The sequence below is a fragment of the Athene noctua genome, chromosome 27, assembly GCF_965140245.1.
Source record: "Athene noctua chromosome 27, bAthNoc1.hap1.1, whole genome shotgun sequence".
In the NCBI taxonomy this organism is placed as follows: Eukaryota; Metazoa; Chordata; class Aves; order Strigiformes; family Strigidae; genus Athene; species Athene noctua.
In genome coordinates, this window is record NC_134063.1 from 6,106,435 (window position 1) to 6,118,196 (window position 11,762).

The 11,762-nt window shown below is 57.4% G+C and overlaps 1 protein-coding gene across 3 annotated transcripts in view; it reads left to right on the forward strand.

Moving 5' to 3' along the window:
* MAST3 (microtubule associated serine/threonine kinase 3) overlaps nt 1-11,720 on the forward strand; it is a 28,487-nt gene extending 16,767 nt beyond the window's left edge. For 2 of the 3 annotated variants that reach the window (XM_074928220.1, XM_074928221.1), the window contains 21 exons: nt 1,329-1,404; nt 1,784-1,993; nt 2,075-2,176; nt 2,782-2,914; nt 3,423-3,490; nt 3,866-3,951; nt 4,074-4,282; nt 4,612-4,750; nt 4,982-5,114; nt 5,209-5,374; nt 5,646-5,747; nt 6,022-6,144; nt 6,473-6,582; nt 6,709-6,854; nt 7,165-7,397; nt 7,509-7,709; nt 7,793-8,019; nt 8,125-8,247; nt 8,377-8,513; nt 8,720-8,901; nt 9,020-11,720. In XM_074928220.1, the coding sequence (XP_074784321.1) occupies nt 1,329-1,404; nt 1,784-1,993; nt 2,075-2,176; nt 2,782-2,914; nt 3,423-3,490; nt 3,866-3,951; nt 4,074-4,282; nt 4,612-4,750; nt 4,982-5,114; nt 5,209-5,374; nt 5,646-5,747; nt 6,022-6,144; nt 6,473-6,582; nt 6,709-6,854; nt 7,165-7,397; nt 7,509-7,709; nt 7,793-8,019; nt 8,125-8,247; nt 8,377-8,513; nt 8,720-8,901; nt 9,020-10,065 (3,952 nt within the window). In that variant the 3' untranslated portion in view covers nt 10,066-11,720. The remainder of the gene's footprint in view (nt 1-1,328; nt 1,405-1,783; nt 1,994-2,074; nt 2,177-2,781; nt 2,915-3,422; nt 3,491-3,865; nt 3,952-4,073; nt 4,283-4,611; nt 4,751-4,981; nt 5,115-5,208; nt 5,375-5,645; nt 5,748-6,021; nt 6,145-6,472; nt 6,583-6,708; nt 6,855-7,164; nt 7,398-7,508; nt 7,710-7,792; nt 8,020-8,124; nt 8,248-8,376; nt 8,514-8,719; nt 8,902-9,019) is intronic. The other variant, XM_074928222.1, reaches the window with a different exon arrangement.
* Nucleotides 11,721-11,762: the final 42 nt, after the last annotated feature.

Consider the following 11,762-nt stretch of genomic DNA (forward strand, 5'->3'; position numbering starts at 1 on the left):
GGGTGTTAGGGTTGGTTCTCAGCATCTTCTTGGCTGTTGGGATGCAGCATTGCTCTCCTGGCAGCAGATGACACCTGAGAGTGAGTTTTCCTGGGGCTGAAGATGGAGAAAGTGGGATTTGTTCCAAAACAGTTGGTTTGCAGCTTCTGGCTCAATTGTCTCAAAGGTTTTGGTGGAGAGAAGGGGGCCGCCAAGCAGAAACCCAAGTAGTGGCCATCCTTGCAGGGCACAGCTGGGAGGCCACTGGCCTGACCTGCCATTAAAAGGTTAAAAATCACATTTCTGGGCTTGGATTGGGAAACATCACCTGGTTTGCTAGGACAGAGCATCAGCCTGGCCTTTGCTTCTGCAAAAAATAAGGAGTGCAGGTGGATGGACATCTGTGGGCTGGAGAAAGGAAAATTTGGAGACAGCATCAAACTGGTGGCCGTAGCATCGTGTAAGCTGACCCTACAGACCTGTGAGCTCCACGTTGCTGCTCCAAGACCATGTCCCACTCAAGTTGCTGGTCACGTTTCTGCTTGTCCAGCACCAGGAGCTTGTGATTTTTACAGGGGATGTTTTGGTTAAATCCTCTTTTCCTACAGAAAAAGGTCCCGACCCTCTTTTCACCAGAGGCAGAGCCATAGTCCTGCATGTTGCCAGCTGAAATGTAATTTAAATCAGATTAATTATCTGGTGGGGTTTTGTAGGTGGCAAAGTCTTCACCAAGGAGATGCCAGCTCTGTGGTTGGCACAGCGAAGGCTGAGCTGGGGCTGGGCTGGGGCCGGCAGCGAGCGGCTTGGGTCTGGTTTTAATCGCCCCATTTATTATACAGCGGTTAATGAGGCTGCTCCTGTGACTTGCTTTGCATAATGGGATCACCAGGCAGGGGCCTGAGAGAGGCAATGTTGGGTGAGGGTAAGAGAGAAGCCTTGTTTAATGAAGGTCCCTGCGTCCACCATGGGGTTTGGTTGAGTTGTTTTTGCTGGTGAGCTGCAAAAAGGGCGACGATGGCGAGAAATTGTGGGATGCAGAGGAACGAAAGGGTGAGCTCACTCCTCAAAGCCAGGTCGATCGATGGACCCAGCTCTCAGCTCCGGATTTTTAAGTGACTTGAGTTTGGCAGACTCAAGTTAAGGACCCAGGGACATCCAGATCCACGCATGGTGGGATTGCTGCTGCTGGAAGTGCTGTCCCAAGGCTGATGGCTCCACTCGGATGAGCTTTAACCGCTTGGGACAGGGAGTTAGGAGGAGGAAACAAATTGCTCTCCAGGGTTAGTAGCTATTTGCATAGATGTAAATCACTTGGACCTCGTGACACAACTGGTTTCCTCCCTCTGCAGCCCTGGGCGGACGAGTGGAACGTTTGATAATGAGGTTGTGATGATGAACCATGTCTACAAGGAGCGATTCCCCAAGGTAACTGCTGGGACTGGGAAGGACGAGCACGTTGGTGCCTCTGTGGCATCCCGACAGCATCTTCTCCAGAACAACCTCTTCTCCCTCATGGAATGTAGAATGCATGGGTAGATATACCAGGGGGTGTTGGAGGACACTGGAGACGTGGTCATGAATGGGGGAGGCAGAGACCTGTGGGTGTCTGCGTCATCACACATGCAGGCAGAGGTCCCTGGCGACTTCGGTGGAGCTTCTCCATCCTGCTGGAAGTTGGGTCCCAGGGTGTGCACGTGGGTATTGGAGCTGTGGGAGGTGGTAGCATGAGATTTGGGCTGGCCAGACCCAACGCATGGTGTGGGGGCTTGTGTTCTTGGGCATCACCATCCATTCTGCCTTGCAGGCCACAGCCCAAATGGAAGAGCGTCTGCAGGACACCATCAGAAACTTCTCTCCAAGCAGCACTCTGCCTCTGGCAGACGGGGTGCTGGGCTTCATCCACCACCAGATCATCGAGCTGGCCCGCGACTGCCTGGCAAAGTCCCAGGGAGCTCTCATCACCTCCCGCTACTTCATGGAGCTGCAGGAAAAACTCGAGAAGATGCTCCGAGATGTGAGTACGGGGCAGTTCCCTGCCTGGTGCCATCTCCCGAGGCCACCGCTAGACACCTGGCTTCTGTCTCCTCTCCGGCAGGCTCAGGAGCGTTCAGAGAGTGAGGAGGTGAAGTTTATCGACCAACTGGTGAGGAAGCTGCTGATCATCATCTCCCGTCCTGCTCGCCTTCTGGAGTGCCTGGTAAGACATGGCAGCTCCTGGTGTATCTTGCTTTTCATGAGGCTTTGCCTCCTCTCCGGGCAGGCGTGGACCATGAAAGATGAGGCATCTTCTCACCACCTGCATGGTTCACCATGGGAATCGCTGTTCCTCACCATCCTGCCCAGGCTGTAGCAAGGAGCTAAGACTATTTCTAGCATTAAAGCCATTTCTCAGAGAGGAGAAGCTGTTTTTTCCTAGCGGAGCAGGGAGATGTGAACTTCTTGGCAAGCTTTCTCATCCATTTTCAGGCGGTTTTTTAGCTGTTGTGCTGAATTTTTAAAGCACCCGCCTTTGTGCTGTTCCTACAGCTGAAAGAAGGAGCCACGATGAAGCGTGCTGCTGGTGGTGTGCTCTCCTTGATTTCTCCTCCAAGGCCAACTCATGGGGCCACATTTTTTTTCCATCAAGCCTTTAGATGGGGAATGATGCAGGAACAATGCTAGGAACAGGAGCAGAGGGTTTAGCTTTCTTCTGCAAGCATCCAGAGCCTGTCCCCAATTACAGGTGTCACCTGGAAGGCTTAGAGGAAAGGTTTAACTTTGTGAAGTCTTGCTCTTCAGTTGTGTTTGGTTTTCCCCATCCAGGAGTTTGACCCGGAGGAGTTTTACCATCTCCTGGAAGCTGCAGAAGGCCATGCCAAAGTTGGCCAGGGAATAAAGACCGATATTCCCCGATACATCATCAGCCAACTGGGGCTTGTCAAGGACCCGCTGGAGGGTAGGGAAAAGTTTGGATTGGTGGCCCTGAGGTCTGCAGTGGGATGTGGACTCACAGCTTGGCCACTGGCGAGTGTGAACAAGCACTGGGAGGTGGCAGGGGGACCAGCAGGGCTGAGCTGGTGTCATGAGGTGGGTCACAGCAGGACCAGGATGGTGCCCAAGTCTCCAGGCCAGCCCCACATCCCTCGTTACTGCTCCCAACATGTTCAGCAAAGCAGCTTAAGCTCAAGAACGCTTAATCCATAGGAAACCACGGCTCGGGGGGGGAACCATAATCCCCCAGGAACCCAGGGAATGACTATGGAAAAAAGAGAATTATATAAATGCTTAACCTCGGGTTGACCCTCTTAACGCCATGACCTGAATTTCTCCATATGATAACTCGAGCAAAGCGTGTGGCTAAATCCCCACCGGATCTCCGAGTTTAGAGGGAGAGTGGTTGGTGGGGGGTTGTTTTGGTGGGGGTTGAGCATGAAGAAGGTGAAAAACATCTCTGTCTTCTGCAGAAATGGTCCAGCTGGATCACTTTGACAGTGGGAACACCATCACACCGGAGAACGATGATGCCTGTGAGGTGAGTGTGGCCCTACCTGCGTGTCCCACCTGCTGCCTCACCCCACACCGAAGCTCCTTGAAGCAGCCTCTCTGCTGTCTTAGGCTGGGAGACGTTAATTTGGGTTGTCCCCAAGGGTGACTGCTGTATCCAGGTGTAATATCTCACAGTCCTTCGTCTGGCTTCTTGAGTGGATAGAGCTGAGTGAGCTCTTGATCTGCAGAGCATCTCGGTCTTCTGGTTTGGGGTTTGTGGCTGGAGAGGGCTCAGGGAGGGATGTCCTCTGGCAGCACGGAGGATTTGGAGGTGATATCTGACGGTGCTCAGTGAATTCCTGCCTGCACTCAGAGCGCTGGCACACCGGTAAGTGATAAAAACCTTCTGTGTCTTCTTCAGAGCCAGCCTTTGGCCACCGCTCCTCGGAGGAAGCCCTGCGAGGGAGACTTTGAGACCATCAAGCTGATCAGCAACGGGGCTTACGGGTGAGTTGGGAAGTTCCTAACACTTGTCTCTGTCTGTAAACATCTCCAAAGTCCTCCCTGTCCGTGTGGTTGGTCCCAGTGGTTGGAGGACACGCCTTGAGGTCCAGCCGTTTCACTTCTAGGGCCGTGTACCTGGTGAGGCACAGGGAGACACGGCAGCGCTTTGCCTTGAAGAAAATCAACAAGCAGAACCTCATCCTGAGGAACCAGATCCAGCAGGTGTTCGTGGAGAGGGACATCCTCACCTTCGCGGAGAACCCCTTCGTGGTCAGCATGTTCTGCTCCTTCGAGACGAAGCGACACCTCTGCATGGTGATGGAGTACGTGGAAGGTGAGGACGGGATTCGGGGCTGGGCGGTGCACGAGGTGGGGAGGGTATCGATGTTTGAGCATAGAGGGCACCACCCAGACATCTTCTGCCCTGCTCTGCTCCAGGAAGCAGGGGGAAGCACAAGGAGATGCTTTTGTGATCCTGAGTCTCATGTTGATGAAGGTGGTGGCCATGCTCACCCAGGAGAGCGTTTGTGCCCCGTGCCCAGGGATCAGCGCTGCTCTGAGGAGGGACGGGAGGCTCTGACTGGGAGCCTGCTTGGCAGGAGAGGCAGTGTAGCCCTGCCTGCTGACCTCCCTGCCTTCTCTGAGCTCCCTGTGTCCCCGCAGGGGGGGATTGTGCCACGTTGTTGAAGAACATGGGCCCGCTGCCCGTCGACATGGCGAAGATGTACTTTGCTGAGACGGTTCTTGCACTGGAGTATCTCCACAACTACGGCATCGTCCACCGGGACCTCAAACCCGACAAGTGAGGACATGGGTCAGGTCTGAGCAAGGATGGGGTTGTGTTTGGGTGGGAAAGCGAAAGGGACTGATCCAAACCAAGAGGATAAGACAAAGGAGGTCATGGGTTTTGGTGCCCAAAGACCTGGTTCTGTGCTGTTGCACCAGGACCAGAGGTCCTGGGGTCCGGCTGGTCCTGCTCAGGTCTCCCCAGAAGCAAACAGCATCGTTGTGGGGTGTCTGCTTTCTCTTGCAGTTTGCTCATCACCTCCATGGGCCACATAAAGCTGACAGACTTCGGTCTGTCAAAGATCGGCTTGATGAACATGACTACGAACCTCTACGAAGGGCATATGGAGAAGGACACTCGGGAGTTCATGGACAAGCAGGTACGAGGTCCTGCTCCGCTTGGCCAATCTGCCATCACCTCGGGAATTGTTGCAAAGGTCATTGCAGAGGTGTCAGCTGCTGCTTCCCACGCAGGTGTGTGGCACTCCGGAGTACATCGCCCCAGAAGTCATCCTCATACAGGGCTACGGGAAGCCCGTTGACTGGTGGGCCATGGGCATCATCCTCTACGAGTTCCTGGTGGGCTGCGTCCCCTTCTTTGGGGACACCCCTGAGGAGCTCTTCGGGCAGGTCATCAGTGGTGAGTGTCGGTGGCAACTTCGCTCCTTGGTTCACCCTTCCTGGCAATCATGGCTCATCCTTAAGCCGTGGAGAGCTTCATTCCTTCATTTCATACTCAGTTGGATGGTGAGGAGGCTCCTCAAGCTTTGATTTCCCAGTTTGTGAGGATCTGCTGCAGCTCCTGAGGGACTTTTCTCTTGCCCAGAAGTGTCTTCTCCTTCATCTTCACAACTCCCACCGTGTCCAAATTCTTCCAGTCACTCCAAATTCCTTTTCCTTTTTCCTTGCAGATGAAATTATGTGGCCAGAAGGAGATGAGGCTCTTCCCGCAGACGCCCAGGACCTGATCACACGGTTGCTGAGGCAGTGTCCCCTCGAGCGCTTGGGCACCGGTACACGTGACAGCCCCCAGCAAGCCCTCGGGGGGTCACCTGACACCCCAGTTCAGGCCAAGCTTGCATGGCGCTGAAACCAAAGCGTGTCCTGCTGTGTTGAGGATGCTCGGAGGAGATCCCCTGCTTGGGGTTCATCCCGGGACGGCAGCGCAGGGCTTTGGTCCATCTTGTTTGAAGCCATTTGCTCTGCATGGAGGAGAGACCGTGCTGCCGTTTGGGAGCACCCCAGGGCCTGCCCCATCCCCCTGACGTGGGTTTTTCTGTCTGGCAGGGGGTGTGCACGAGGTGAAGCACCATTCCTTCTTCCTCCACCTGGACTGGAACGGCTTGCTGCGGCAGAAGGCTGAGTTCATCCCCCAGCTGGAGTCGGAGGATGACACCAGCTACTTCGACAGTGAGGCCAAATCCATCCCCTTTCCCCCCCGCAACACCACCAACCCGTTATCCCGGCTGCAGGTCGGATGCTCCCACGGGAGATGAAAATCTCCTGGTGAAGATGGTCGCTTTACAACCAAAGTCACAAAACAGATGCAATCCTGTTTCCAGGCTGCTCAGCCTTACCTAAAGCCTTATTTTCTCACCCCAAAACTCTCCTGGGATTTGGGGCCAGGCTGGCAGCCACAAAACAGCTCCCCACGGGCGCAGGTCCCACGGCGGGCAGGCAGGACATGGTGTGTTGCAGGCGGGGTGACAGCCCTGCCTGCTCTGGCTCTCGCTTTCAGCTCGCTCCGAGAGATACCGCCACTTGGATTCGGAGGATGAAGAGACCAACGACGAGGAGTCATCTGTGGAGATCGGGCAGTTCTCTTCCTGCTCCCATCGCTTCAGCAAGGTGCTCCAATTCCTCCTCCAGCGTCCGGAGCAACGGGTGCTGCGGCTGGCACGGTTGTGCCAGGCTTTGGTGTCCTGGCTGATGCCCAGATTTCTGCTCCTTGCTGACAGCTCGTCTCCTTCTCAGGTGTACAGCAGCTCCGAATTCCTGGCGGCTAACTCCAACCTCAGCCTCTCGTCCTCCGACCGGAGTCACAGCGAGGACAAAGAGGAGCGATGGGACAGGCACTCGGGAGACGAGGACAGGAGCCGGCTGGCGGGCACAGAGCCCCGGTGCGTGCTGAGACAGGGGATGCAACGCTGATGTGGGCTTGTGCCACAAGGGTTTATGCCAGCACTGAGGGCTTATGCCGGCATCAAAGTTTTGTGCCAGTACCAAGGGTTTGTACCAGCATCAAAAGTTTGTGCTGGCACCGAGGGTTTGTACCAGCACCGAGGGTTTGTACCAGTGTCAAAGGTTTGTGCTGGCACCTAGGGTTTGCAGAGCTGTTGGTGGGACATGCCTGGGGGTGCTGCAGCGGGTCGGTGCCACCCCCCTCACCCATTTGTGGTTGTCCCGAGCCCTCCTGCTCTCCCCACACAGGCTCCGCTCCTGGACGTCCTGCAGCTCCACGCCGTACACCTCCCGGCATGAGCGAAGCCGCAGCCCCGCCGCGCTGCCCAGCACCTACAGCCTGGACACCATGCCCAAGTTTGCCTTCTCCTCGGAGGATGAAAGCCCTTGCGTGGCGTCCTCCAAGCCAGAGAGACCCAAGTTTGTGCTGGGAGACCCCGACGCCGGGACCGGCGGCGCGGTGAAGCCAGCAGCGCTATCTGGTGCGTAGGCTGTGGGTGCTGTGGTGGGATGCTCTGGGACCAGCCATGGTCCCGTATGACGTGGGGTGGCTTCTCCACATGCCCAAATTCTCCCTCCTTCCGTCTGTGCAGCCGATCTCGTCAGCCTGAACCGCATCCGCCTCCGGAGCAACAGCACTGGCACCAAAAATTCCACTCCCCGGGGCCTGGAGCCGGGCGGGAGCCGTCGGCTGAGCAGCCAGAAGGATGTGCCAGACAGGCAGAGAGCCTCGCCGGGCAGCCGCGTCCCCAAATCCGCCTCCGTCTCAGCGCTCTCCCTCATCATCACCTCAGGTCCGCGTGCCGCGCGGTTTATCCTGCCGGATGGCGGTCGCTGCGTGATTCTTCCGGGCTGAACCGGCTTCTCCTGCTTGCAGACGACTTCGGCGGCGGCGCCCTGATGAGCCCCATCTCGCCCCACTCCCTCTCGTCCAACCCCTCTTCCCGTGACTCCTCCCCAAGCCGAGACTCATCCCTCGCCATCGCCAGCCTGCGGCCCCCCATCATCATCCACAGCTCGGGCAAGAAGTACGGCTTCACCCTGCGAGCCATCCGCGTCTACATGGGGGACAGCGACGTCTATACCGTTCACCATATGGTCTGGGTACGTGGCGGGGAGGGACCGGTGGTGCCAGACGCTGCGTTTCCCAATGGGAATACCCCAGGAGGCAACTTAGAGCCAAAGAAAATCTTGGTCTTTTGATTGCAGAGCGTGGAAGAGGGGAGCCCTGCGCAAGAAGCGGGGCTGAGAGCGGGCGATCTCATCACACACGTGAACGGCGAGTCGGTGCTGGGTTTAGTTCACCGGGATGTGGTGGAGCTGCTGTTGAAGGTGGGTGAGCGGCGCCGCTCTGCTCGCCCAGCACCCCGCATCAATCCAGCGGCTCCCCGGCATCGCTGAGGCGGGAGCTGCTTCGGGTCTGGTGCTGGGGCTGCAGTGACTCATTTCCCACCCCTTCAGAGCGGGAATAAAGTGGCCCTGCGGACCACTGCCCTGGAGAACACCTCCATTAAAATCGGCCCCGCTCGGAAAAACAGCTCCAAGACGAGGATGGCACGGAGGAGTAAGAAGAGCAGGAAAAGGGACAGCCAGGACAGGTGGGTACAACCCGGGCGGAATAAAATGGGATTTTGTCCTGGGGTGTCCTTGGAGCTGGGGGGGATGCTCCAGCTCTGCCATCTGGGGGATCCAGTGGGGTCCTGCTGGCACTGCCTTGGCAGACTGGTGGCCACCAGCTTTAAGGATAAGCTGAAGCTCTTTGTGTTGCCACCACCTTTGTCCTTGCCCCCCCCAACCCCCCCAGGAGAAAATCCCTTTTCAAGAAGATCTCCAAGCAGTCGTCGGTCCTGCACACCAGCCGCAGCTTCTCCTCCGGTCTCCATCACTCCCTGTCCTCCAGCGAGAGCCTCCCGGAGTCCCCCACGCACAGCCTGTCCCCGGGTCCCACGACACCCTGCCGCAGCCCCGCTCCCGACCTGCCCCCAGGTACCCCCAACCCGCACCAGGGCCGGGGGGTGGGGGGGGATATTTGCTCAGGCCACGGCAGGGGGATGCCGTGTGTCCCTCCATCCCTCGTGGTGACCTGTTTCTCTTTGTGCGGCAGATGCTGTGTCCCCCCAGAGCACCTCGCCCTCCTCCAGCACCCCGACGTCACCCGCCGGCCACGTGCGCCCCAGCTCCCTGCACGGGCTGGCACCCAAACTGGGTGGGCAACGCTACAAAGTGGGACGTCGCAAATCCACCAGCAGCATCCCCCCCTCGCCCCTCGCCTGCACCCCTTCCTCCACCCAGCGCCCACCTTCTCCCCAACGCTCCCCATCCCCGCTCCCCGGATACCCCAAAACCCCCCATTCCTTCCAGGGCAAGACCCTGTCCCCCCCCACCATCGTCCGGCAGAGCTCACGACCCCGCAGCGCCGACTGTCCCCGTTCCCCCCTCCTCAAACGCGTCCAGTCGGCTGAGAAAATCGTCACCATCCTGGCGGAGAAGAAAACCGGCGGCAGCCGCAAGCTGGGGCTGGAGATGCCTGCGCTGGATGGGGAGGCCAGCGGGGAGGGCGACGCGCCGGCACACCCCGGGGACCACGGTTATCACCCCGCCAGCTCCCGGCTCGGGGAGAGGCACGACCGGGACCAGGAGATGGTGGTCATGCGGCGCTTGAACCTCTCCGAGCGCCGGGACTCCTTCAAGAAACAAGAAGCGGTTCAAGAAGTGAGTTTCGATGAGCCGGAGCCAGCGCCGGGAAGCGAAGAGGGCGGCAAGAGCGAAGCCGGGCAGGGCGTAGCCCTCCAGGGTGGCTGCAAGGCCGGCGTGGAGCCGAAGACGAAGGCCAGCCCGGTCCCGCAGATCGCGGTGCAGGGCTCCGAGAGTGACGAGCAGGAGCCGGCGGCGGCCGAGTGGGAGTGCCAGGGCTCCTACCCCATCGGCAGCGCCGAGCGCCCCGACGCCAGCATCTCCCTGCCGTGGCGGGATGGATGCGAGCATCGGGACGGCGGCTCCCGGCAGCACCGGGACTGCGGGGAGAGAGCAACCAGCCACCGGCAACCACCGCGGGTGCCGCCGGTGCTGCCGGCACGGGGCCAGGAGCTGGGGGGTGCTCGGCTCCCAGCACCCCGGGGCAGCGCGTGGAGCGGGGTCAAGCACCCCTGAGCCCTACGCCAGCACCCCGGGGATGGTTCAGGCTCCCCGCGGCATGCCATCGCCTCCCCAAAAAACCCCGTCCTGCGTGGCACATCCATGAGAGAAACGTCCCCGGAGCCATTTTGGACGTGGCCGGGCTGGCTGCGCCCCAACACTTCGCCTCCCCCAAAGGCTTTTTGTACTCCCTGAAAGATGCTCATATTTTTATAGAGACGCAGGAGCTTTTCCGGTGGCGGCGTTTCCCCGGCAGGGCCCCAACCTTTGTGTATAGAAAGGACTCGATGCAAATATTCGTTAATTAATTTATTACTTTTTATAAGCTAATCGGGCAGTGCAGGACCGTTGCAGGGTCCAACCTGGCCCCAGGGGTGGGGGGGGTCCCAGGCTTTTTTGTGCATCTCCCAGCCGGATGACACGCTGTTTTCTTAACCTTGCAAAGACCCGCTCGCTTTTCCCCCACTTTTTAACTTCAGTTTTAGCTGAAAACACCCCAAATCTACAAAACCCCCAACGGGGGAAGTAATTGTAATATTTTAAATTTAAAAAAAAAAAAAAGCCACACAACAAACCAACCCCACAGCAACATCCCCCTAACGCTGGCAGCCCAAGCTGGGGTGCATATGGGTGATTTTATATGCATATGGTTCATCGTGTGATGATGCATCTGGTTCATTTTATAAACGTCGAGCGGATGTAAAACGATTAATTTTTTTATTTTATTTTTATTTGGAGCCGTTTGGAGCCACCCAGTTCCACTGGCCCTTCCAGGCAGGAAAAACAGAGACCTCCCCGTGGGGTCAGCAATCAGATGCGAATATTAACGGGATTTTTAGGGTCAGTTTTTGCTCTTTGCATTTCTTCTGCCACCACATTCCACGGTGTTCGTCGGTAGGTGCGTGAAGACATCCGTAAAAAGCCAATTTATTTTTTTTTTTCCTTTTTTTTAAAAAAAACCCACAACCCAGCGTGTGCCTGTGCTGCTGCTTCATTTGTAATTTGGAAATTTCACCCCCTCCTCTTTCCCCCCGTTGCTTTTTATCCCACAGACTACAGCTCAACCTGGCATTTCTCTCTCATTTCTACTGTTTTCTATGATATAAACGTTTCCATTTGATAATGCATGTACCGGCTTCACCCCCCTCCGCTGCGGTTGCCACCCCGGTGCTTTGAGCACCGTGCCGGTGATGGGGGGGGATGTCTGTCCCCGGTTTGCCAACCCCCCCCCCGGCCATCGGGCATCACCGTGCCACCACCGACGGGCACATTTCCTACCCCGAAGCAACCGGCGGATTTTTCAGCTGCGTGTTGGACTATTTTGTGCGTGTGCGGTTTGTGCCAGGCTCTGTATCCTGCTTCTGCCCCCCCCGACCCGTTAAACCGGTGCCGTTTAACCCCCCCACCAAAAAAAACGAGCAGAGCCAAGAGCTGCTCGACGTTTCCTTTGCTTCTTCTTTCGCCGTCTGTATGAAGGTCTCGGGAAGGCAGCGGGGTTTGGGGGAGACACCCAGCACCCCCGCGGGGCAGCGGGGCTCAGCCACGCACCGGTAGCGTGGAGATGGTGGGAAAAGGATTTTTTTTTTTAATGGAAAATGTCTTAAAAGCCAAGGGGACCGTGTCTTCCTGCCCAGCGCTCGGCTCTGTTCTTCGGGCAGTTTTCCGTTGTATTAAACTTGTTCCTCGCCATGTGCCGCGCGTGGTGTCTGCGG